At 39.1% G+C, this 27,761-nt stretch overlaps 1 protein-coding gene across 1 annotated transcript; it reads right to left on the minus strand.

Annotated features, from left to right (window-relative positions):
• Nucleotides 1-18,117: 18,117 nt before the first annotated feature.
• LOC105230183 (dehydrogenase/reductase SDR family member on chromosome X) lies at nucleotides 18,118-27,756 on the minus strand. The gene is made up of 6 exons (XM_011210808.4): nucleotides 27,067-27,756; nucleotides 21,178-21,392; nucleotides 20,861-20,968; nucleotides 19,239-19,412; nucleotides 18,972-19,179; nucleotides 18,118-18,903 (listed from the first exon to the last, which is right to left on the minus strand). The coding sequence occupies exons 2-6, from the start codon at nucleotides 21,350-21,352 to the stop codon at nucleotides 18,507-18,509; spliced, it is 1,062 nt and encodes a 353-aa protein (XP_011209110.2). The 5' UTR covers nucleotides 21,353-21,392; nucleotides 27,067-27,756; the 3' UTR covers nucleotides 18,118-18,506.
• Between the last annotated feature and the right edge of the window lie 5 nt (nucleotides 27,757-27,761).

The following is a 27,761-nucleotide window of genomic DNA, read 5'->3' on the forward strand; positions in this document are numbered from 1 at the left end:
TCCTTATCCAGTCTGGAGAAAGCGGACCCAACAGCGCAGTTCTTGAGGCCAAAAATATCAATATCATCGACGTACGCCAGCACCTGTACACTCTTTTAGAAGATTGTACATGCTATATTCATCTCCGCAGCTCGAAGTATTTTCCGCAGTAATAGATTGAAGAAGTCGTGTCATGGGGAATCGCCTTGTCTGAACCCCGTTGGGTATCGAACGGCTCGGAGAGGTCCTTTCCAAATCTGACGGAGCTTTTGGAATTGCTGAACGTCAGCTTACGCAGCCCTATTAGTTTTGCCTAATCAATCAATTTGTTGACGGTTGACCTCAGTCTTTCACATAATACGCTCGATAGAACCTTATACCCGATGTTGAGAAAACTTATCACACGACAGTTGGCGCAGGTTGTGGGGTCTCCTATTTTGCGAATTGGCAAAGCACATTGAAATTCCAATCCTCTGGCATGCCATCGTCCGAACACATTCTGCAAAGAAACTGATGCATGCTCCTTATCAGTTCTTCGCGGCCTTATTTGAATAGCTCGACTGGCCATCCATTGACACCCGCCGCTTTGTTGTTCTTCAGACGGGTATTTATTCTCTTGGTCGGGCAATGGAACGTCCGCTCCGTCGCTATCGAATAGAGAATTGTGTTCACTATCTCCTGGTCTTACGCTTTCACTGCCATTCAGCAGGATTCGGAAGTTTTTTTGTGATCAGAATCAGCATTGAAACTACAATCATTTTTAATTAATTAACCAAAATTTCCGATAGGGTTGCTTAATACAGCCTCAAAAAGTGGAATAAGCACCCATACATCTATACAAAAGTATAAGTTTTTCAAAAGTGATTTATTTGTTGCTCGCAGCTATACTATATATGTATGTATGCCCACCGCCTCCAACTGCATTGCAATGCAGCGATGATTATGTGGTTGATGTCTTATTACGCGCGTGCAACAAGTAACCAATGCGTGCGTCAACAAACAAGCAACATAGAAAATTAAATTAATCTTTTTCCTTCAGGCAAAGAAGCTTAGCTGCAGAAACTACTAATAGCATGTCAACAAAAACAACAACGACGAAAATTAAAAACATTTTACAACTTATATAATCGATATTCGATTGTTAACTAAGCATTTGGCGATTTCTGTTACACTTGCACCGCGGCAACACCAGCAACACGTAAGCAATGCCCTCTCCTTGGCAAGCGTAGTTGCTTAGCAAATTAACAATTTCCTTTTCAGCTTTAGTCAATTGTTTGTATGTGTTTCGCCGACTTGGATTAGCGTATATGCCGCATTGTTGCAAGTTGTTGCATGCAATATGCCAATGTAATGTGTTGAAATAGTAAAGTTGGCGCTAGTTATATGCTTTGAATATTCGGCGGAATTCAGGAAATCCGAAAAACCTTATATTAGGTATATGAGGACTAAGGAAATATTGAGCCGATTCAACCGGAAAGAAGGCGTGGTTGTAGCCCGATTTCGCCCATTTTCACCCTGTGACGTATGAATGTTAAAAGGATGTCATTTTCCGAATTTGGTTAATCGGTCGAGCAGGTCCCGAAATGAGTGATGTTACCCAAAATGGGCGGTGTCACGCCCACTGTCAAATTTAGATCTCAGATCCTATCAGAAGAAGTGCACAGTTGCCCTGTATTACTGCGATCCTTTGGGCCAAATAACAGCTCCGTATCTCAATTTAGTGCTTAGTTATGGCACCTTATAGGTTTTCGTTTAATGACGCTTTGTAGGCGTGCCAGTAGTCCGATTACGCCCATATACGAATTTGTCCTAATTTTTTTGGCAAAAAAAAAACTTGTACCAAGTTTCATCAAGATATCTTAATTTTTACTCAAGTTATCGCTTGCACAGACAGACGGACATATAGACAGTTAGTCGGATATCAACTCGTCTCTTCACCCTGATCATTTATGTTATCTAACTTGATTATTTTGAGGTGATACAAATAACCGTTAGTGAACAAAATTCTTATTCTCTGCAGCAACATGTTGTAAATGGAACAGTCCGGGTCAAATCTGATCAAACTATTTTTATTAGCTTTTATGATTTCTCTTTCAAATAAGTGAACACAAAACCATCAAATATGATTTTGCTAATAGCAATACGAATCGAACAGTTGCTTGTCATTCACCGCCGAGAATGAAGTGATTGCTTCCCAGCTACTAAAGGAATTTGGTATTTAGTCATATGCTAGTTGCTAATGCAACATTTAGTGGCATTCACTTTGAAACTAAATACCCGATGATATGTTTGTGGCGCTGTGTGCTTCTCCGGTTATTAATACTTCGATTTACCGACAGATCTACGAAGTACTTAGAAGCGCAGTTGCTTTTGCAATGTAGGCGGTTACTGACGATTTAGTGTTGGAAATGATTAGCACACGAAAACGTTTAAAGCATAAGCATTTACACATGGGGATAATAACTATTAAAAAGCCATTAAATAAAGAAAAAATTTAACTTACACATAATAAATTAAAAATAATGTAGGACATGCGCAGATGACGATGAGACGTTGGAACATTATATATGTGAATGCTCAGCCTTCAGCCTTCATAAGAAGGGGGATAGTTTGCGGCTTCCATTACTTTATCCTAAGAGACATGGGCAGCTCACATAGAAAATAATTTTGCAAAATGCACTGAGTTTTTGGATAAGGCTTAAATAGGTTACTTTCCTGGAGCACTAAATGTCTTTACATGGCATAAGTGCTAATGTGACGTCATCAAAAAGACTGTATCTATTAAGAAACATATTGCAATGTCTTCATGTGTTAATGAAATTAACCTTTTTGAAAAATACTGTCATGACTAAAACCGAAATTCAATATCAGGACTCATCAACTGGTAGCCACTCACTCATTTCTTATACAATGAAGGTCTCCGCCCATGATCTGCTTGATTGATTAACACAATAGCGGTAAAATGCAGATCAATTGCACATTTGATGGCTTAATATTTGTGGAGCCAGCGCTGCGGGTAATAGAGATATGAGAAGTCAAATAACAAATGCTGTGGGCGTATTTCGTAGACAATACATTCACCGAAACATTGATTTATTTTGCGGTTGTGAGGGCAGTAAAAGTAAATGGCCTTGATGCCTCCATAAAATGGGTTGGGTGAAAGGTAATTGTAATTCGAATCGAAAATATTTTTGTTTTATTGAACTTGAAATCAGTTTAATATGAAAATGATAGAAAACTCTGAGTGAATCGATCATAATTTTGTGTCTTTTGAAGTTTTACCCCTTAAAATATTAATATTTCCTCAAAAAACTTTTTTTTATTATTAAAAGAGTTTTTATTCCACTGAGTAGACAAACCGCTATTACATACCAAAGGTATTCGTACATCTCTAACTGCATACCGATCCATACCGAAAATATCAACAACAACACTAAACTATAAATAACTATAATTGCCACTAATATTACGGTATTCGGTTAATGAAATACCCAACATAATTGGCAATTGGTCACATGCGCCTCCAAATCTTGTTGCCAGCTACTGTTGTTGCTATTGTTTTCACTGCGCTTATTGTTTCTATTGCTATTACGTTTATGCCAGCTGGTGTGCGGTAATTTGCCGAGAGTTAGGCACGCAGACGCAACATTTAAGAAGCGTTAAAATCAGCTTAAATTGCCAATGATATAGCAAGTCTCCGATATGTATCGTTTATGGCGCTCTCATATTAATTGAATGAGGCGAATGGCTAAGAGCGACGTATCAGAGCGGTGGTGCGATTGCGCATGCGCGAAAGCGTTGGTGCAACAGGCGAGTGGGCAAATAACAAACGCCTTCGGGGTTAAAGTGCCAAATGTACACGTAGCAAGCGCGATTATATAGTGCACACACATATGCGCTGATGCACCTATGTATGTGTGTGGCTTTGAACCACTGACGGTCTGCATGCGGAGCCACTAAACTGCTACAATTTTCCATTTTTCACCGAGTTTTCGTTATTTCGTATATTTTCAAATGCCTTCGCTTTTTATTGCTTTGCTTGCCGACGCGCACCGCATAAGTTTGATGTCAGTATGCCACAGAAGTGCGCCTCTTCATTGCCGCACATGCATATGCCATTGTTGTCGTTGTTCTTTTTATGTTATTAAAATGTGTCAAAAATCGTGACCGAGAAGTTTTTTTTCTGCTGGCTCCATAGCAATGCAGCAGCAGCACTGTGGCGGTGCGACAACTACAAATTGCTGTGTGGCATGCAGATGCAGCGCTGGCTAGAGGATTTTAGGCTGGCGCGCGGGCAGCAGATGAGCAGATGATCAGCGCTGAGTTAACCATCAACAGTTTGCAGAAAACTAACAACTTTTTGTTGGCGTTGCCACATTTGGTTGCAATACGCATTTAAGGTTGCTGTGTGTGTGGCTCAATATGAGGCCACGCTTGCAAACGCGTTCCCACACACAAACTCCTCTACATGTGGGCCAAATGCCGAGAAAAAAACATTAACAAATAATAAAATGTAGCAATTTCACAACCGACGCCCGCGCCGCGCCACGTACCCCTCAGGTGCTTAATCGCCTTGCTGCACGCAAACTGCTACAAAATGAAAAGCTTAAAACGCAATGAAATTTTAAAAAATAGTTTTCGAAAATTAACAAAAAATCTTCCTCTGACAAACTGCTCAAATTTACGCTGATGAGGAAGCGCTTGCGGTGCTGTGATTTATGGCGAAATTTTCATAATTCGACGCTACTCAGTAGTCTTTTACACCGCTCAAGCTGCCACATACTCATATACATATGTGTGTGAGAAATACCGAACCAATAACGCATAGGAGAAAGGGCAACACGTCTGCTTCATTTCTTTCCGATAATTTTCCCCACTCAATTGCCATAATTTATGCATATTTCATATTTCCGCGCGAGGCTAGTCAATGCAACTAAGAGAAAAAATTATATAATATAATACGTATAACTGTATATAATTAATCACTCATGAAATTGAAAGTCGATTTTTCGCCGCAGATGTCGTAATGAAGTTGGCAGCAAATCCTGCTTCAGCATAACTGTTAAGTGTATCAACGAAATCAAATTGTTATATAAGTGGGACTTTGGAAAATAGTAGGCAAACAAACATGTGAAATTTGGCAACATAGTGAATCGGGCGGCGAATATAGTGAAAGAAATTAAGATCTTAAAGAACTTACTATTGGAAAAATGGAGCAATTATAATAAATATATATTCTTAAACGAAATTTTGATCCGAAAATGTATATGTTTGGAGTTAAATGTACACATAAATATATGTACATATATGGGAAATTTGGCAACATAGGAAATTAATCTGAATTAATGTATATAGTATGAATGGAATTGATTGTCATCAAGAATAATATTGCATAGCGGCAACAAATATCGAAATTATTATTTATACTAGAATTTCAAAAATAATTGATCCCAAATTTAGCCCGCTACCGCCCTTAGTACCGCTGATTTTTATTTTTTGTTTTTTTTTTTTTTTGGAATAATAATCCATGTAAACACCTGACAATATATTTTTTTAGAAAAATGCAGGAAAAGGGCATCAAAGGTCCGTTTTCTCCACGAACAAAGTCAGGTGCCAAAAATTAATGACACTCAATACTCAATACAAAACAAATGTTGAGACTTTGTTATTGACATATTACTTCGAATAAGTAAATGCAAATCTTTTATATAATAATTATCCAAGATCACAAGGCTTGTAATTAGTTACCAATCGGTCAGCCACCTGCCAACGGTAGGCCTATTAATTTAAGGACCTAACGCTTTGTCGACTAATTAAATGCCGCCGCTGGCAAAAGACCTCGATGCGCGCGTCAAATTAATCACGAATTGACATTGAAAACACCGTTAGGTAAGTTTCGAAGTCGAATTTCAATTGCAAGTAATTGGATATTTTCGTATTTTTCAAACGAATGTCGGCTGGTCAAATAAATAACTTTGTGGTCAGATAATCACTTTTTGCCTGCCGTTTAATGCTTTTTTTGTAGATTTCTTCAGTTTTTGCAGCTTTTGGCCCATCATTTTTACCAATACTGTTTCAGAGCTAGCTTTTGGCAGCTGAACTGTGCCATTGTGCCACGGAAAAAGAAGACAGAAAGTGGCGAAAAATTAAATCAGCTTAGCAGCGGCGCGAATAAGTGCTGGGCGCATACTTCGTTAATACATAAATGCCATTTGTAACGGTTTGTCGATTTTGTAATCATCAGTACTTAAAAGCATTTTTTTCATTTCTGATTTTTATTGTTCGTATTTATTGCCAAGTTTTTTGCTGTTATTTTTTTCAATAGACATTTTTTCACCACATTGCTACAATGTTGTTGTAATTTGATATTTATAAGTCAAGTACTTGTCAGCTGCGCCGTTGGAGTGCACACCTTTTTGGATGCGGCACAACAATTGCATAAAAGCTGTCAAAACTTTTGTTGTTTTTTTTGTTTTTGTATACATTTGATAGCGTGCTCGAAAACCGATTGGCAACGAATTCAAGGTTCGTTTTGGTCTGGCTTTGTTCAATAGTTTATGGGGTGAAGCGATTTCTGTGAATTTTTGTGCTGCGTACACACAATCGCTTAAAAAATAATGTGAGAGTCGGTATGCTTTCTAATGGCTCTTTCTTTCATTTGTGGCTAATATGATTTGCAATCTTTTGTAGCGGCTATGACGTCACTTTGAAGTCATGCTCCAGCGTATCCACGCTTTAGTTGCTGAAAGAACCACAATTATTGACTAGCTTAAAGTAATGATTGCATATTTCAATTTATTCATTTCTTTATGGCTTAGTTTGTGTCTACTACAATGTCCTCTGCAATTTTTATGGCACAATAATATATGTATATCTAAATTAAAGAATTGAATATCATTTCTGGAATTTTTATGATTTTTCAATGGCTCACGACATTATTTAGATGCATTTAAAAGCGTAATAATATTTAATAGTGCAACATTAATTTTATGCATAAATATATAATTATGATATATATGTATTTAGGTTCAGCCGTCAGTCAAATCAACTAGTTATAAACTACTTACATTAGAGCAAGTATTGTTTGTGGCTCTCTCCACTAATCAAACGAATATTTTTTCTTTACAAGGAACTAATATTTTCTACGAAATTACAATGGCAAAATTTCGGTTACAAATATAAAGGGTCTACCAACAAGAATATGGGAAATTTGGCAACATAGTGTTGAGTTCTAGATAGTACTGGACAAAGGCATAGAAGGTGTGGTTCAGGGTATAAATATGTAGAGAAAATTAGCCAAAAATTTCGTCCTAACATTCATGCTCCCTAAGAAATCGCCTAACCAGCCTATATAGACGGGCCGGCCCTGATATTTAGATGTGAAACCTGAGTTGACGCACCATGTTGTTGGAAATAGAGATCGTACGCGGTGGTTATTACCAAATTTCGGGGAAAAAGTCGGTAAAAATCATGTTATAACGGGCACTATTGATGGGAATGGCATTTCCTGCCTCAGTTCGAAATAAATAAGACCTGATGTTGCGGGTTGCATTTTTTGAAACACACGAGGATTTGGCTCACCTCAGTAGCGACAATTTTGTTTGTTGACGAAGCCATTAAGCCGGCAATGTGTCTCATTTGAGAAGATGATTTTTCGAAAAACGTTTTTTTCGAGAACTTGATTTGTGTAATCTTGGAAAATTTCCAAGCATTGTACCAAAGGAAAATATGTGAACATGCAATGGCGAAACTTACAGGACACACTGACAAAACTTGACACAAGTCCGTAAGCAAACATGGCCGTCAGTAGCTGTCAAAATCACGTCATGCCTATTGGTGGGCGCTGTACATGGTTCAAAAACTAAAAAATTGTAGTTCGTTTTTGAAGAAAAATTTTATTAGAAAATAGTTCGAAAGATAAGCTTAATGTAGTATTTCTGTCAACTCTATTGGTACTACTCATGAAAATTTTTGATTGAAACAGTTTCAATTCCTAACTAGTGTAATGCTTCATGCAGGATACGTATGTTGGGTTGTTTAAAGTTATGATCACTTTGGGTGATTCAGTTAAACGTATTGATTTATTATTATTTGTTAGTAATAAAACAAATGTTTATAACCTCACTTATATTAACTTCTTGGGTATATTTCCTTTATGGCTAACCTCTTGAATTGCTTACATAACCTCAAATTGCTCTACTGATATGGCATTGTTCTGCAGTAATCTCAGTTAAGTTCAGATATTAATTTAATGAGCAACTTATGCACTCAATTAAAACTTCATGGCAACTACTAACGGTATTCTAGTGCTGTCTGAAAAGCTTTAAAATATTCTATTAATTAATAATAAAATCAACTATTCCAATATCTATGCCTTTTAATTATAAAACGAATGTCATTTGCAAGCTTGAGGTACTTTGATCAAGTGCCTGAAGCCACTTTGGTGTTGCGAGTGACTCAACATTTGGTGTTGCGCACTACAACAACTGACATGCTTATGGATACCAATAGGGAAATGACTCCGAATCAAGGCTAGTATTATTGAAGGCAAAGATCACTAGACCCCTTCCTATCGAAATCCCAAATTGCTTCAGTGACAGCGCATTTACTGATGGTGACCCAGCGCTGGCCAAACTTCCGCTAAGCCAAACTATCTGGTAGTAGAACACATAGAGGATTTGCGACAGCTGCACTCCGCAGCAGTGAATTTACTGCTAGCTTAATGGTTGCACACTCGGCCTGGAGGACACTGCAATAGTCAGGAAGTCTGAAGCTGGAGTTGATAGAGAGCTCCGGATAGTAAACCCCTCCACCAACCTTCCCACAAAATTTGACCCATCCGTAAAGAAGTTCAGTGCTCCTCTCTTCCAACGGTTTCTGCACACCCACAACTCACTCGCCGGTATATGGGTAGAGAAGGAGCCATTATAGTTCGGCTAGCCGACTCCATGACCCAAGTAATTTGGTATGAAGTCCAGGTAAAGGAGGATTTCCGAGTGTTCATAACCGTGTTCTTTTAGGAACTCAGATTCTCTGTAGTCGGCCACACACTCTCCGACGGTGTCTACGTGCAAGATAGCGTTAACTGCCATGGTTGGTGTGAACCTTAGGACAAGCTATGGACAAGCATTTGCTTTCGATACCCTGTTCAGGGCATAAATAGAGTCGTTGGTATATATAAACCAACATATGCATATATCCATGTTTTTTAATGTCTTGAAGTAACATTTTTTTCGGAACTTTTATGACCACAAATTTCCAATGTCACAAAACGTGCCATTTTATAGGCGATATAAATCGGCATAATTGCGTTCTATAAACATTAGTACGAGTATATGGTAATTGTATATCCGCAAACGCTCTGTCATAGTCGATCTGCCCTCAGGCCTCAATTGCCGCTCAAGTGTTTTCATTAAATCTCCATATAGTCCATTAAATGAGTGCAAAGAATTTTTATGTCAACAATTTAAGCCGCAATAATTGCAATTGCTGACAGCAGCCACGGTAATTGCGTTCACCAACACAGCTGACACCACACCGGGGATGATGCTCTACGCGGATATACTCGTACGCCATGAATGTGTCGATGTGGCCGTTTGACCTTTACGCAGGCGCAAATACATTCCTCGGCTTAAGTCGAGCAAACAGCATCGCAACCAAAAAACAGTTATATATATTATGGTGTGTGTTGTCAATGCAATTACCGCACACTGTCGAAGTGAATGGAATTTTTTGAGCTGCTTCAGCGCAAATCAATAGGCAGCCGGTGGCATGTAGGCAAACACCCGCCAGTCGCTTGAGATAAGCGTTTGTTAACTTAAAATAAATGAAAAAATGCTTCACTAAAACACAGCAAAAGCAATTTATTTTGCCACAACACACACACATGCATATGCATTTCTGTGTGTGAGTTTGTACAGCGCGTTCACGGTTGTGAATGAAGTGCGTTGTCTTCGCTTTTTTTCTGCGGCTTTGCTACTACTGTTACGTGCTTTTATGACCGTTTTTTATGCACAATTAACTGAACATTTTATTTGTAATTAATTTCTGACTTTTTTTGCCATTTTGAACTTTATTGCCACTTGTGGATTTGAGTTTAAGGAAGTTGTCAATTGAATTCGGCTGCTTGAACCATATTCCCACTCAAAGTGCTCGGCTTAAAGAGGGCAGAGTCAGCTGATGCGTCTGAGATTTTTTACCGATTTTTATACATACATATATATATAAATCTATATGTTATATATATATTTAGAGCGTTGTTACTCAGTTAATGACAGTAGCAATGCGAAATACGATAAATTTGGTTTTTTGCTGAATCAACTATATGTGAAAATATATACATACATACAAATTTCGAAAAAAAACAAAAAAATACTACTAAAGAAGCAGAAGCCCGCCATTGCATCAGACATTGAAAATTTATGCGCTTACTTGTTTGTTTGACTGTATGTGTGCCTGTGGCTTGTGTGGCACAATGCAATCTCCGCATCAAATCTCTTTGTATCCCAATCGATCGCCTTTCGTCACATCTGATCGGTTCCCAAGTACATGCGTAATGGCAAAGTGATGGTCTTTTGTTTACCCTCACTCTTCTTTTCTTGCAATAATTGCGTTTGTTTTTTCATGAATTTTTTCGCTTTTTTGTTTATTTCCAGGCAGTGCTTGTCAATCGCCAACGATGAATTGACAAAATGCTTGAGGTAAGTGCTTATTTTTCTTTTATCTGTTGATCCGATTTGCCAACAATTGACTTTTATTTTCTATGCATAAGTAATGAGTGAGATTGTGGCCAGTGGTGCTGCCATATTATGCAACTTACAAATGCACTTGTGATACATTTTATGCAGTACACGCCCCAATGAAGCTTTCTTTTCATGTTTAATGAAATTTTCATATATAATCGGATTGTAGTATTGTGGAGTACCCGAAATATAACATTTTTTTTTAACCTTTTTACAAAAACTTTTTAAATTTTTTTTTTTTAAATTGAGTATAAATTTGATAGGAAAAGGTCAAAAGCATCTACATGACATCATAATCAAAATATTTCAGCATAGCTGGTGTTTATAGAGATCAAGCCATAAATAAACTCTGGTAATTAAATTTTTTCTCTGCTCACATACCGACGAGGGTTATGTGGATGGGTAGAAATCGCTGGAGAAGAGAAGGTTATTACAGAAAAGCTCTACGTCAGTCTTAACTTTAGGCTACCGGACCATGGTATGAGTTTTCATGATTAAAGGTTGGTTGGAGCGAGACTTCTCTGTAAGGAGACTTACTCAATTCTAGGAGTGTTTTCAAGCAAAAGTGGCTGCTATCAAGTTGGTGGAAGACATACTGCTACAAAGTGCATTCTCTTTCAGGAAGGTGTCCATTCACTCCAACAGCAGAGCGGCAATACTAGCGCTGAGCTCACTAACTGTGCGCTCAAAACTTATCAAGGAGTGCCTGTCCTCTCTAGAAATGGTATAAAGCTACTTCGTCGTCAGACTCGTTAGGGTGGGTGATTACAACAGAATCGCTGGCAACTGCAAAGCCTGTGAGCTAGCCAGAGAGGACACCTTTGTCTCGCTCACATCGGAAAAGGACCGAGTTGGATCTCCATTGGCCTCTTGTGTTCTAGCACTGTACCAATGGAACTGCAAAACCGATAGGATAACCAGAGAGGGTATTCTTGTTCTGCTCACATCGAAATGGGACCGAATTGGATCTTTGAATTACTTGTCCTTAGCAAATTTCATCTTGTCAATAGTAGGGGTTCTTACTGGACATACAAAAGGAATTATTTTGTTAGGGTCGTATGATACATTATATAGAAACTTCAGATAATACAACGGACCAGCGTTCTAAGCTTCGCAAGGGAGAACCCTTTTGGGATCGACCTATAACCTAACCTAAAATGCATGGTATTGTCGAGACTATAACTTGGAACAGCGGAGTTTGGTTCATGTTTCCAGTGTAAATCAGTCCAGTGGATAAATCGTGGATATCGTTTTGAAAAAGACAGATTCAAAGTTTTGTGACCTCTCCGAACCATATATTTCCAGAAATAATGTGGAAATTCTCTTGTAGGTATATAGTACATATTATCCCATTTCTTTGACGGCAGTGATGTCAGCCTTTATTCCAATAAGCTGGGTAGAGGCACTTTTCCAATTAACAGACCGGTTCATGACCTTAATTTGTGATTCTAAATACGTTTGCAGGGGGGTCTCTTAACCGAGGCTGTTTTCTTCTTTTCATTCATTTCCCTCAAATCCTTCGCACAGCCCTGGGAAGAGGATGTTTCGCTTTCTCACTTCTCAGAGGATTTTTGGCCTTAGACCGGAAGTCGTGAGATGCGTGTACAAGAATCGTTTCCTCTCCCAAGTGAATGGCGCTCAGAGAACTTTCTTCACTTATGTGGACTTCGATTTTTTTCTTGTTTAACTCTGGTCCAGAATAATACGGAATAAATATGCTAACATAAAAGTTGATCATACTCCACAAGTCACTGTAGATTTAATTAATCTGTTGCAAGTTTACGTAACTATTGGACTTTTTTAAGCATCTTGTTTATGCGACTTGCAATTGTGGCGCCTCGCGCCTATCTACATCTTGCATTTTGCAATTTGTCCAGCAATCCTCACGCTTTTCAACAACTCTGGAGTAATCTGATGAGCGACAACAGCAAACTGCAACAACATACACACAATTTCTGCTCCAATTCTGTAAACGATTTGTTCGTCTCCTACTGGATGGACAGCTTAAGTGTGCGGCTGGCTTGTATAAACACATGCACATATGTATGGGCGGTTGTGCGGCAGCCACTGAGCGAGATTGCTATTAGCATAAGCTGAAGTGGCTTAAAGATTTATTGCGCCGCAGGCCAGCGCAACAGCGGCGAATTTGCATTTGGAAGCATTGCGCCCCGTTGAGCAGCAGACAAATTGTGCTTTCATGTTGCACTTGGCATGTTGCAGATTGCCGTTAAGCGTACGGTACAGTAGCCAGGCGATTGCTATCATCACGCCGCTTTGCGCTTACTCGAGCAGATGCGACGCTGGCGATAAAGTGCCGGACCCAGCGAGAACTCCACCCACTTTTCACAGCCCTGCAAGTAGCATCTGAGCTGCTGCACGGACTGGTGGCACTCGTGTGCTCGTTGTGGCAATATGCTGTTGACTACAAATTGCGAATTAAGCGGCATATTTGCATGCGATAGCGGCTTGTTGTGGCAACTTAATAAATGGTTGCACGTTTCCAACAGCAATCGCAAGTGGCAAGTGACCTATCTTGCTTACCGCAAATTAAATTGCAACTCATAGCTTAGTAAAATAACACACAAAAGTGGCAAATGCTGGCAGCATAAGCAGCTGAGTTTATTCTTAGCAGCTGCCTTGGCAGGAGTGGCAGTGGCGCAAGTGTCAGTGTTGTGGCACCGGTACACGTGCAACAATCTGTTCATCTGCCCAACTGTTTGTGGTTGTTTGGTGGTCGCACGCATTCTATTTTTTGTTGTTGTTTGCGTCCACCACTTTTGCTGGCCGCCACTTGTTGTTAACACGCAACAACTACCATAAACGCAACGTGCAACACTGCTGCAATAATGGAAATATTAACGACAGTGCGGCTGAGCTGAAAGTCGTGCGCGCGCAATGATGAAATCGCCTGAGTTGACTCTCGGCGCGGTGTGTCGGGGGTGATGATATGCGCCTGCGCACACACAATCCAATTGGCTTCACAAGTTAGTAAGTTACTGTAGTTGAGTGTTGCGTTGTGGTGGCAACATAATTCAAAAAGGATTACACAGTTGTTTTAGTTGTTGTTGTGCGTTACGTAATCGCTATAGCAGAGCAACATTGCGTGGTTGGGGTTAATGGTGCCACTTCTGGCAACGGGAATATGACTTGATGCACGCTCATGCGTGACAATTGGTTGCGTACAATCGAAATAGGAATATTTTTGATCACTTGGCAGTGAAAAATAGCCTCTTAGACATCCTCTACCTATGTTAGGTTAGGTTAAGAGATCGATACTGAGAGGGATCTCACTGAGACAGCTTAGAATGCTAGTCTGTCGTGGTGCCTAAAAACTCCTATATATTGCTACCATAAGACCTTTATAAATCGACGAAGCGCTTTGAGCATGTCACAAATTTGCAGAGATGGTTAATGGTTTGGCTATGCCTTCTGGTTCGCCGAAAGTAAGACTACCAAGATGTTTCAGCTTAAGACTTGTCAATGTAGGACAATGGAAGAGAAAGTGGCTGGATGTTTTCACTTCAATCTCCTCCTTACAACTTTGACAACTAACGTCCGACAAGATGTTTAGTCTTGCCTCATGAATGACTATTGAACAATGTCCAATAAGGACCCCTAATATGAACTTTGCTTAGGGAAGTAGTTTCGTAGATCTTCTGCGCCCTACTCTAGGCCAAAAGTATATCGCTGTCACACAGGATCTGGTCACCTAATAGCGTCTGCTAAGCGCACACGAGATCCATTGGTCCAGTGTTAGAACACCAGATCCAACTCGGGCTCATTCCGATATGAACAGAACAAAACATATTCCCCTGGCTAGGCCAACGGCTTTGCAGTGGCTAGCAACTCCGCTGTGACCAGGACAGACTCTTCTTGACTAGATTCTTTGAGCGCCCAGTAAATGAGTCCGGCACTAGGATTTCTGCTCTGTATTCGGAGTAATTTCCCACCATTCTGAAAAAGGCTGCACTTCGTAGTAGTACATCTATTGCCATTTTGATAGCAGCCACTTTTGCTTGGAAGCTCTACTCATATTGATGGAGAGCGCCTTATAGTAAACTCCCCTCCAACCTTTCCTCCTTCTTTCATCTTTTTTAATAAGATTTATCTTCTTTTTAGCAAAATTACCGCTCTCCACCAGACGAATAAAGCGATCTTTTGTTTAGTAGCTGTCATTTTATGAATAAATTTTATCAATTTTGTTGGAGTTTTAAGATGATCTTAAGGGTAGAAATCGGGACTATGAGACGTGGCCTATTCCTAACCTATTTTTACTCCAAATACTTTTTGAATAACCAAATGGAAACCTAATAACCAGAAGACTGCAGGAAATGTCTAGAGCAGGGCAGGGGTTCCCATATGACGTACTGGAGATCTCTGTATGATACACTGGAGGAGGTATCGATAGTGAGGCCGCAGAGTCCTTTAAAATTCGCATCAAGGTCCTAAAGGACCTAGCAACTAAACTCCATTTGGTATCGAAAAGGACCAAACTGGTCTAAGCGTGGCTGATTAGTCTACCAGATTAACCTAACTTAACATAAATATAAACTGGTTCGAACTTCAACTAGAGTTTGTAGCTACATAGTTCACACAACGATTAGGCACCCTGTATAGTATCACATACAAATATGTATGTCATTTATTATACTTTGTACAAGTATCAAGACCATCATTTATATAAGACCATAATTTTGCATTTAGTAAGAAAGCAGACACTTGTTAATTTTTAGGAATCTTGTCCTATGAATGCCGTTCAACTTTTTGAACGTCATTAAAGTAAAAGTAAAATTATAATGATTATTTCATTACCGCAAGACTTCTCGGTATTTTACCAATTCACGCTCATTTTGGGTTATTTTTAGCTTTTTCTTGGCAGTTTTTTTCAATAAGCTTGATGAAGCTCTGTCTGCAAGTGGCGTATTGTGTCTTTGTTGACGCTACAGTTGGTATTTTAAAACAGAAGACCTACCTCAGATTTACTCTATTTGTATGTAATATGCATACTATATGAGGTATATATGGAATATGGCATTAGTTGTTACTTTGTTGATTAGTTAGGTTAGGTTACTAGTGCACAACTAATGGCACTTCCTGGTGTTATAAGCATATTTTAATTAATATAAAGTAAAGAGCATCATTAATATTAACAACATTTTAGTACCGCTCCTCTTTGCCGACCAATGCTGATTCATTCGCTGTCAAAATGATCAAATGGTGTGACGCGCTGCTCGCGGGCATTTTAACTGTTAATATGTTGAACAAAAGCGTTGTTGATTGATGAAATCGCACCACGACAGCTCTGGTTTATTTTCGCCTAATATCCCCATTATTAATACACAAAATATTTTCTTTGCCGTCCGCTTCGTTGCCAAAATAGTGTGGCGTTATAGTTGAGATCTATTGTTTTTCGTTGATTTATGACATTTTAATGTGTCCGTCGAGTGCTTTGAGTGCGTTCGAAAATATGTAGGTATGTTGCAGTATTCACAGCTGTAATAACATGTATGGCATGTACCTTACTCTACTTTCTGTTAAATGCCTTTCTATGAACTTGCGCCGCACTTGTTCGTAAGAGGAGGAAGGTGGAGGAAAGTATGAAATGAAGTGTTGGAAGTAATTTAAAAAATTATGATGATTTCTTTGAGAGCAATTCATTATGCTCTTTAACTGGGAGTATATGGGCCTCACTGTGCAGTTAGGAGACATCAAAAAAATAATCGCGCTCGTGTGAGGATTAAAGGAGTACAGGCTGTTGAGTGCCACACCTAAAATCTTAAGGTTATTGATAGCCGGAATTATAACGCCATCGACTGAAATATTAAGGTCAAATCTGTAATCCTTCGACCAGTTTGTGAATATGGTCGCTGTGGATTTAGTGGGAGAGAGTGTTAGGTACCGTCCAGCGAGGGAGCGAGAATGGTCGGAGAGATAGCCGTATACTTTTGAACCATCGATTCCACTGCCCGACGTCATTATCGTGCAATCATTAGCATACGACGTGATAGAAATTCCCACTGGTGGTTGAGGGAGTCTCGAGATGTAGAGGTTAAATAGCAACGGTGAGAGATCAAGACCCTGGGGAAGCCCCTGTTTATTTCTTTTCAATTTAGAGCTTTTACCTCAAAGCAGTACGGATGATTGTGACCGCTCAGGTATTTCATAGTCCACCTCTTCAACCTTGGAGGCAGCGTAGATTTTTCGATGTCCTCAAGTAGCGTTGTGCGCTTGACTGTGTCAAAAGCTTTTGACAAGTCTAATGCTACAAGGATCGTCCCCCCCCAGGATGGCGTTTGGTTGAGGCCATGAACTATTTAGGCGTCTAGGAAGACATGCTGGTGTTTTTCTAGACTCAGGGTCGGGAATAGCAAGGACCAATAACAAGTGTCTTTACTACTGGAGAGAGAAGAGTTATCGGACGATAAGACTCCTCTTTGTTGGCGGGTTCCGATGGTTTCAGTAGTGGGACCACTTTTCCGTTTTTCCACACATCGGGTATTTGAAGAAAGGTCAGCGACAAGTTGAGGAACTTGGTGAGGAAACATACTTAGTTGCCGGCTAAATATTGTATCTCACGCACTTCTACAGGTCCGAAGATGCATGGCCATTGAATTGAATTTTAACTCGGTCATCATGGTTCTTCGGGTTTGAAAAAGACGGGACAGTAGTCTAAAGCTTACTCACGCCGATGGAGAAGTTGCAAAACTTCAGGTGCTCTATCCATTTCGTCCGCTTGTGTTGATTTAATATTTGTTCAATCTCCAAATTTAGATCCCTTATTCTGTGATCACAGGGATTGACATGGCATAAGGTGTCGCGCTCATTAGCTAAACCTCCGGCTGGGAAATTAAGGCGAAGTTCTGCGATTTTTCCAGTCGGAATGAAGCGAGCGGTAGCAGCTGTAATCACCTTGCGGAATTTCATTCCCACGACAGTCGGGTCTACGTTACCGGAATAGACCCGAATTTTTATCCGGCCAATGACAGTCAACTCGGAAGAATTCAGCCGCTACAACAACAACCTTGCGGAATTGAGGTGTTGCTCCAGTGATGATAAACTTAAACTAAAACTTACCAATCCAAACGACGTTAATTCTCCGAAAAAACAGCCTTTGGCCGGATAAAATCCGATAACGTAGAATCGACTGTCGAGGGAATTGCATGGGTTGTTGTCCAAACTCCTATCAAAGTTTTTGTAAGGAATCTATTGTATTTGCGAAGGGTATTTTACCTTGATATTCAGCAAAGGAAGAAAATCAAATGAATTCACAACGGTAAAACACGAACTTGTTGATTTTCGCCTGAAAGTTTTATTATTAGTTCATAGAAAGCAGTCAAGCGCTGTCAAATCAATGACAGCGGATTAGATTACCATGACAACTACATAGAAAAATATATACGGTTATATTTCATATAAAAATATAAATTTATTTACAGTTGTAAATAAACACAATTGTGGTTTAGTTTAACTATTAGCATAAATACACTCACATATAAATGCTCTTTACTACGGCTAATACAGATTAATACAAATGTTATTTGGGTTTGGATCAGTACTACTTTATAAAAATAAGAATAAGAGAAATTGGTATGGCTTTTGCCTTTCAGATGGAAATAAAGTGTGCTTTATATAATTCTATATAAAATACGAAACTTTCGAAATCCAAAATTGATTTAACTGGTATGTTGGTAGTGGCTTAAAATTATTAGAAAAGAATGTATAGTATGTGTGTTTTATGAAAAGGAAAATGGCGTATAGGGTGTAACGTTGTTCAGATGTTTTGTATCAAATCTTTCCATTGCCAAAATCTTCGATTTTCAACAATTCGCACGAGAACTTGAATAATTTCTCACATTTAGCTGGATCCTTGGCATCGCTATGCATTTGGCCGAGTCCACCATTGCTCAAGTAGGTGCCACCCTTGCCTTCCAGCTTGGGGTCGATGGCGGCAAGGACGACGGTGCGTGAACCCTGCTCGGGATTTTTGAATAAAAGCTTCTTTACGAACGGCACATAAGTGGTGGCGCTGTGCTCGAACAGATCGGTGTCCACAATGCCCGGATGTACGGCATTCACCTGCACATGCGCCGACTGTGCGTCCAAGCGAGTCTGCAGGTGACGTGTAGCGAGGATTTGAGCCAATTTCGATTGACTATAAGCAGTGCCGGGGTAATAATGTTTGCTGCGGACAAAAAGTGTGTCAAATAATTTCGAAAAAAAAACAAATAAGTTACAGTTGTTTATACTCACAGTCCATTGATGTCGTTATAATTGATGCGTCCAATCAAATTCACGCAGGAGGAAATGTTTACAATGCGCGCGTTTTTGCCTGCTTCACCGGCTGCTTTTAGCTCGGGCAGCAGTAGATGTGTAAGCAAGAAGTGACCCAAGTAATTGGTAGCGATGTGAGATTCGAATCCATCGGCGGTCAGCTTGAAGGGCGCAAACATAATGCCAGCTATGGATGAAGCATTGTTAGTTTATATAATTTTGAAAATAAGCGCATTTTAAACTCACCATTGTTGATTAGCAAGTCCACTTTGTTGTAGCGCGCCTTCACCTTTTCAGCGAATTTCTTAACGGATGTGAGATCACCGATGTCAAGTGGCTCACATATCAGTTCGCCGCCGCTTGAGGTGAGGTCGACAACGGAAGTGACTGCAGCTTCGGCGCTGGCGGGTTCACGCACACCTGAAACACAAACAAACGGTTAGCATAAGAAACGAGCTTTCAAGCTAAAAATTGCGCCTAAATATATGATATGCGAAGAGTTGAAAACAAATTGCACGAAAGTTTGAAGCATACTTTTAGGCATAGTGAATGTTCGCCGATCAAGAAAAAATGTGACTAACTTTCGTTGAAGCTTTTAAGACTACATAGACATATTAAATGCAACGTTTGTGTAAATCCCAGACTTGAACAACAAATTGAAGCTTTAAAATTTAACAATATTTGCTTGGTTCGCCTGACTCAGCTAATTGAAAATATGTTCACGTCTGCCATAAATTCTACACTGTCTGTTGGTATTGAGTGATGAGTATTTGTTGCCAACGAATTGTCGTTCTGCAAGTCAGCGAAGAAGCTTTGCCGGCAAGGACGCTTACAATGCGCATGCGCTGTGTATTTGGGGTCTGCGAGCGAAGCATGCAAACGTTTAACATTCAACTCACGAACGAATGAAATCTTAGTACACTTACAATGCCCATATAATATAGGTGTGTAGTCTTTTTAGGTATACTGGAGAGATTTCTTTATCGAAGCAAAATATTTTAATTTCTTATTTTGATTTCGGACTCAAAGCGCGCAGATCGAGGATTCGAATTTTTAATTTCAATTTAAGAATAAAACTAAAATTTACAATTTTATGAGGCAGCGATATGGGACTATAATAGCACATAGCTGCCAAAAAAAAAAAATTAACGCTCGGAATCAAGTGCTTGTATGGACAACTTTTTCATTTGAGGAGATATTTTCACGAAATTAAGCATCAGTTATTGTATAGGTTTTTTCAAAAAGAGCGCTGCAAAAGTCTGTGATTTCTTTCGGCCGTCCTGTTCGAACCTCATCACTGAAGATGATTTTTTGATGAAAATCCGGATCATTTTCAAATTGTTGCTCAGTTTAAGTCACGAAAATAAGACGATTTTGGTGGTCAGATGGATTCAGTTCTTACGTGAATTTGGTTTTGTAAGGATGTAGGCTAAGATCTTTTCGCAAAATTCGCCACAACGACATCACAGAGATGCCCAACGCTTGAGAACGGCGTGTGAGAGACTGATTTGGGTCTTCCTCAATTGATGTGTCAGAACGATTATGACGACCATAACTTGGACATAGTGCAAAGTTGAGGCCACTGACTTCGAATTTCGGTAGTAAATTTTAATAATTTCGATTCGTTATTGGATCGTATATATTTCCAAGATGAAATGACAAACTTTATTGAAGAGAAATGTCAAAAGAGCGGAAAAATATGGCGTCGTTTGCTGTCCCTGTGAGTCTACTTTTGTAGCGTCTTATTGAAAAACCCTTTATAAAGCAATGGTGCAATCTTCGAAGAAATTGTTCATATGGAGTCACTATAGCATATATTTGCCATATGAACTGAATATATTTGATTATTCGGTAGCAAACCAACTTACCCATTATAACCGTTATATCACAGGCTAGTAGTTTCTCCACAATGCGAAGTCCAATCCCGCGGTTGCCACCCGTAATTACCGCTACACGTCCAGGTTGTTTATACAGCGCTAAAGTAGAAGCAAAATATTTGCACTCAATAAATATTTAGACAATAAAAGCAAACTTTAATATTGCGTAAGCTTGCTTTAAGTTCACTTAGGAATGCTATATCGAACAATTACTTTAATTGCTCTTCTTTACTGACGTAGACCCCGCTTACGAGGTTTTAATTACTTTAAGTACAATACATAAAATGCAGTTAAGCATTAGAACTCACCAACGCGATCGCGTGATCGATATGTGAAATCGTGTATCAGGCCCACAAGGCCAATGTATTGGTAGCGCAGCTCCGTTTTCAGCTCATACCAGTTCTTTGGCATCTCCTTGGAGGTTTTGGCAAAATAAAAGCCGCAGAATAATATCACGAAAATAATAATAAAGCAGGTCAGCATTTTGGTTGGTTCTGTTCAGTTCGTTTCAAGGGAGAAGGAGCTGCAGGAAAATAAAATAGAAAACAAAGTCAGTTTTTGCGACATTTTAATGCTCCAGTACAACATAGCGCAATAGCGATAAGCAACACAAACTGCCTTTATTGATAACTGCCGCATGACGACAGAAGATCAAAGTTCAATTATGATAAACCGCTCGCCGGCCGGCTGCCTTCGTATTGACATATATGTCAGACTTTGAAAGAGGCTCGGATGACGCAACTTGTTTCAAACATACTTCGATGTATTTGCTCACAAATATTAGTTATTAGAAGTACTTTCGCGGATTCTTAACTTTATAAATGACTAAAGGCAATTAGTTTAATATTTAGATCAACCTTCTTCAAAGCGGGTATATAATCGATTACAGCACATCTTTAGCGCCGAATACTTCCTGGTTCTGTGCAAACTGGTTTTAACAAAAAAATTGAAAACAACAAATTAGCATAACGAAAAACAAAACAAAAATATTCTGAAAATAGAAAGACCTGTTTAAGGAACGGGAGCTTTGCAAGTTTAATTATCCGTAAAAACGAGCCTACTGTCGAATACACATGTCACATTTAAACGTGAGTTGAAAAACAAGAAAAAAAAGATTAACATCGCCTACGCCGAAGCCATAATACCCTTCATACTTTAGTGATCCAATCTGAATAATTTGTTCTGCAATTGTAGCGTTGCTTTGGACAATGATTCATGCCAAATTCTTTTCGTAAAGAAATCTTATCAAATGAGGAGGTTTGCATACACGAATCTGATTTGAGTTAGTATATGCTATAGTGCTCCCGATAAAGGATCATCTTCTTGGAAAGAAAAGGAAAAATAGCTTTGAATATACATACATATGTATCTGGAACGCACTCGAATAATTAAAGATTGTCATTTTAGAAGCATTCTATAATACGCCATATTTTCCCCGCTTTTTTGACATTTCTCTTAAGTAAGATTTGCCATTTCATCATGGAAAGATATACAATCCAACAACTAGTCGAAATTATTAAAATTTACTACCGAAATTCGGAGTCAATGGCTTTAAAAGCGCTATGTCCAATTTATGCTCATCATAATCGTGCTGTCAGATCAACAATTGCTCGTCTGGTGGAAAAATTTGAATCCACAGATACAATATAAAATGTCCCCGTGCCAGTGAGACGAAGAAGTGTCCATAGTGTTGCATATTGCGGCCGCTAGCGCATCAGTTGAGGAAAACCCAAATTGCAGCAGTATCTCTCACACGTTGTTCTCAAGGGTCGCTCATTTCAGAATCTTCGTATGTTCGTCAATTGGACCGAGAAACAACTTGAAAATGATCCGGATTTTAATCGAAAACTCATCTTCTGCGATGAGGCTCATTTCTGGCTGAATGGCTTCGTCAATAAACAAAATATGCGTTATTGGTCAGGCAGTAATCCACACGTTCTCCATGAGTCACTATTGCATCCCAAAAAAATTACGGTTAGGAGCTGTTTGTGAGACGGCGGCGTTATTGGGCCACTTCTTCCGTGATCAAAACCGGCACGTTCTTGTGAATGGGAATCACTACCGCTCAATGATCCGACCGAATATTTTTGGGACGAATTGGGTGATATGAACTTGGACAATATGTGGTTTCAACAGGGATAGCCTTAGACGACATAGCGAATACTAAGAAACTATGTTTGGTGAACGTGTTATCCCATGAATTGGCCTAGTCAATTGGCTGCTTCGGTCGTACGATTTGACGCTGTTAGACTATTTCCTGTGGGCTACGTTAAGTCTGTGGTCTATGTCAACAAGCTAGCGCCGATTGATGGACTTTGTACGAATATCGAACGTGAAAATGCAGCAGTATAGGCCGATTAATGCTTGAAACCCATCGAAAATTGGGTTCAGGGTCGGGACTTCTGTAAGCGTGTTCGTGGTGGCCATGCAAAAGAAATCGAGTTCCATACATAATGGCATCGAATATACTTTTACTTGAAAATAAAATTAAAAGAAAGCTTTTGGAGCGCTCTTATTGAAAACCCCGTTATAATCGATCAGGATAAAGAAATCAGTTGAAATCCGGAAGACTTGAGTAAAAATTGAGGTATTTTAATGAAACATGCTACACGTGTTCCTTGGCAAAAAAGAGGGAGAAGAACACCGTCCGCTCTTCAAATGTTAAAAACTTACACCCAAGCTCAGCTCTTTCTTACTTGTTTTTCTTGTTGTTGTTTTGTAAATTTCGCGTTTCTGGATTCTTTGTGGCACGTGTTATTATGATCTCAAAGTTAATATTGCCTTAATAAGCTTATATTTCGCTTCGAGTGGCATTCTGTAGAGCATTTCAAATATTTTCGCACTTTTGTTCGCAAAATTCAACAGCGCATGCGTGTACTCTTCACAAAGACTGTAACTACAGCGCTTTCTTATCTCGATACTTGGCTAAATTTGTTTACACATCCATTTGTGGCGAGTGTTCGCACCATCGCCAGCGAAATTGAGGCGCGTAAGCGTGTCAACGACGCCGTAACGGTGCTGTTCGCGCCGCCAAGCACATGCCTGCCTTAACTGTGTTTCCACAGAAATGACAACTATTCTGAAGATGGGAAATATGCATAAATTATTATTGTCAGTTAAATGCCAGTCATAACAAAATGCGTTGAAAGTCAAGCCTTAAATTTCCACAAGGGAGCTCTTTTTCATAAATTCATTTCAAAGCACTCGAATAAAATGTAACGCCATAAAACTGTAGGAATGTCGATAGTTGTAGAAATAGTTGTACAAAGTTGTTCAGTTGTCACACCTTTTGTTGTCTTTGACAAATAGAATCTTCTCCTGTTTTATTATGTTTATGTTTTTCTTTAAGTGTTGACTTCACGGTTGCTTAAATTGCACTCTAACTGACTAACAGGTGTAATTCACTACCGCCAAAAAGTCAACAAATAACAAAGTGACACCTGAGATTGGCTTTTGTACTTTCGAACTTGGGGACTCTTTGCATCAATAATGTTAGTAACTTCATAAATATATCATAAGAATGCACATAAAACTAACACTTGTAAAATGTGAGTTTTGTTTGAACCCTTTAGTCTTGGTCTTCGTTTGTGGGCAGTAAAATAGACTCTTTCATTTGCTGGGAAAATGTTAATCAAACTTGATTTATTTGAAATATCAAAAATTTAAATAATTTTCTTTACAAACTGGTTTTTTATTTTTGGACCACACGCGTGCCCTCCATTGCACCTTGTACGGAAGGGCTGTGTTACGAAATCTTACAAAGTTGACGCTTTACATATGGTACATATATGTATAAGGCCAATCAAACAGAAAGATCGAAACATAAAATGTTGAAACTTTTGTAACTATATGTGTATGTATGTATATTTGTATATACGTATGTATTGGTCCACACGAAGGTCATAATGAAAGGTTATTGTGCCAGATGCCAAGCACAATTAAACCGAAACTAGTTTCCCTGCGATGACCTGACGGTCAGTGACGACTTGACAATGAATCTCAACACGCAGGAAGCTCTTTATACAACTGGCTGCTTAAAAGATGCTTGCCGTGCTCAATTTGAAAAACAAATTTTACTTTAGATGCACCCAAACTATAATACCCTCCACAAATAAAAAGTACACGATTTTCATCGTTTTTTTTTGTAAAACTAAGCTTGGAGCTAAGACTGTATTCAGGAGCGTTCTGGGTGTCATTTCAGTTCAGATTCTGGAGAGACTGATGGACTGGTACATAAGGTGGCGCATTCCTACGGACCAGTTAACAAAGCGCAATATGCTTATTGTAAAGGTAGGGACTGCCGTGCCTACTATCGTGTCATGGCTTGAGGAAGCCATTATAGTTAAAGAATTCGCTGTTGAGGCCATCTTTGATGTTGAGTGTTGAGCTTTCAATAACGTCCTGTCGGAAACAGTCGTAACTGCTCTGGAGGGTCTAGTGAGCTCTTTGCACTCAGTAAGGCTGGTCTCTTCCTAGTTGTGGCCATTGACCCATTGGCGTCCATGTCCTAATCTGTGTGCCGGGGTATAAAGCGGTAGCCGGCAATGAGCTTTCCGACGAATTAGCCCGCTCTGCGGCAGCGTGCAGGAAGACGGGGTCAGAACCATGCATCGCAGTGAGGTCCCACACTCTGAAGCAGTTGTTTCGCACGAAGGAGAGAATTAGAAGAGTGTCCAAGAGATCGATATCGCCAAACTGAGTGGCTAGTTCGCGTATTTACAGACTGGCGGATGTGACTAAATCGACGCAGCTCGTCATGCTACAGAAAGTATAAATGTATGTCTTCTATAGGGTATCTGACACTTCCTTCTTGGTAACCTAATTTAGGCTGTTCAGGGCATAAAAATACTAGATGACCTTAAAAACAAACGCGTTTGTAAAACCAGATGTTTTGTAAATAAGTGTTTTGGATTGAAATGCAGCCAAACATATTAACTGAAGAGAGACTTTAAAATAAAAACAAAGTTTACATAGAAAGTATATACAGAAACACTAATAAGGCGAAGAAGAAAGTTAAAACCAAAGCATATCACTCAAAAAACGAGGAATTCAAAACTGTTGGAAAACAAAGTAACTATTTCTGAGTATAAATACGTATGTATGTGTGTACAAGATGTACAATTTGCTGAGTACAAAAGCGTTGTTCAAAAGAAAATGCAAATTTGACTCGCGATGACATATGGTCGAACACACGTATGTGAACGTGGCGGTGTGTGTGTGTGAATATGCTAACAATGAGACAACAATCGCCAAACGAATATGGCTAATAAACAAATTAATGCTGACTATCATTGGCAAAGTGCCATGGAAATTGAAGGTAGGAGAAAGAGTTTGCAGCCAGAGTATAGCTTGAAAAGGTGTAGCGCAGAAAATGCTTAGAGTTCATTGGCAGCGGTCGGGCACAGAACACAGCATGAGGTTTAGAAATTTAATAAGAAACTGATAGCATGTTGCCCAAGTGAAAAATGCAAATTGTATATGACAAACCAGCATATCTACTACTAGTTGTGTGCAGGAAGTCGTTAGTTTTATTCATAAATTTTTAAAAATTTGTTTGAATTTCAATTATATTTCAAACACACATAACGTGCTACTTTAAGTTTTGTGCCAAAGCACAAATTTTACTGAAAATATGGAATATAATCTTATAAACCTATGAAACAGCTGCCAAAGGCAAGATGCCAACCGCTAAAAAGCGCAGCACGTCACGAAATAGCAGCGTGTGCGAGCGTGCATTTAAGCTGATAAGCCGAACTAGTGGGTTAGTAATGCCGTAAGACAGACAAAAATTTCGGTAGACATATGTACATACATATATAAAAGTATACATATTCATGCGCGTGGCTGTGTAGAAACAAAGCAGAAGCCGCCCCAAAAACTTTCTTTTTCCAACTACCTAAATGCGTGTTCGTATAAGCAGCCACCAACGTTTATATACCTTGAAGATATACCTTTACGTACACTTACATACATATGTGTGTATGTTTATACAACAAATATGGCTTTTGGTGACTTCTTTTGGATAGCTATTTAATAAACTTTTGAAAATGAACTTAAATATATTAGTCTGAGGTGTGAAAGTGTGCACGCCAATAGTTTTGAAGACGTACATTTGTACAATTAAAAAATGTCATTTAGTTAAAAACTGATTAATTGTTATTAATTTTTTATACAAAATGTAGTAATGTAACGCTTACCTTGTATAATAGAAAATACTTTAGTATTTGAAGTTAATTGTTGCTGAATTTATGTTGAGCGCTTTGTAGCTCTCCCTTAACTCTTTTTACGCTTCTAGTACGTATTTGTAATTAATTGTTCAATGATAATTGCTCATAACGACCACGTTTATGTCAAGTCATAACAGTTCATTTAATTGTTGTGTCAATTAATTTCCCTCCAACGCTAAATCACTTATCACGTTTGGCGCAATGCTCGTTTCGTTCCAATTGCACCTGTTATATACCTACATTTAATATAGTAGCAACACTACAAACAGCGCGTTCCCGTCAGAACCGCTCGCGGAGAAAATCTAAATGTGACTAAGCGCCAAACACTGCCGGCACGTCTTCAAAAACCACATAGCTATCGCTTCAAATGCAAGCAAGCATGTTGTGTGGAGCTATCTTCCCAATAATAACATAATATTGAGCGCAGCTCTCTGTTAGCTTGTCGATTTCATAAGCAGAGGAACTGAAGCAGCAAACAAGATTAGCACAACTGAGCGCCGACAGCGAATTATAGAAACAAAATTAACTTTTTGTTGGCGCATTCACTTTAGTTGCGTTAAACATGTGCGCTTTATTTCACTAGTTTATTTGTGTAAATTTATTAATACAACAATTCTCCATTAATACTAAAATTGAACTCAATTTTCTCTTCTCCATTTTCAACT

Source organism: Bactrocera dorsalis, chromosome 3 (genome assembly GCF_023373825.1).
Source record: "Bactrocera dorsalis isolate Fly_Bdor chromosome 3, ASM2337382v1, whole genome shotgun sequence".
NCBI lineage: Eukaryota > Metazoa > Arthropoda > Insecta > Diptera > Tephritidae > Bactrocera > Bactrocera dorsalis.

Excerpts from the sequence above, each read along its gene's own strand:
- LOC105230183 (XM_011210808.4), bottom strand. The coding sequence starts at position 21,352 with ATGCTGACCTGCTTTATTATTATTTTCGTGATATTATTCTGCGGCTTT. Across the intron at positions 20,969-21,177 it reads TCGATCACGCGATCGCGTTG|CGCTGTATAAACAACCTGGA; the intron begins GTGAGTTCTAAT and ends CTTCTACTTTAG. Across the intron at positions 18,904-18,971 it reads TATAACGACATCAATGGACT|CAAACATTATTACCCCGGCA; the intron begins GTGAGTATAAAC and ends TTTTGTCCGCAG.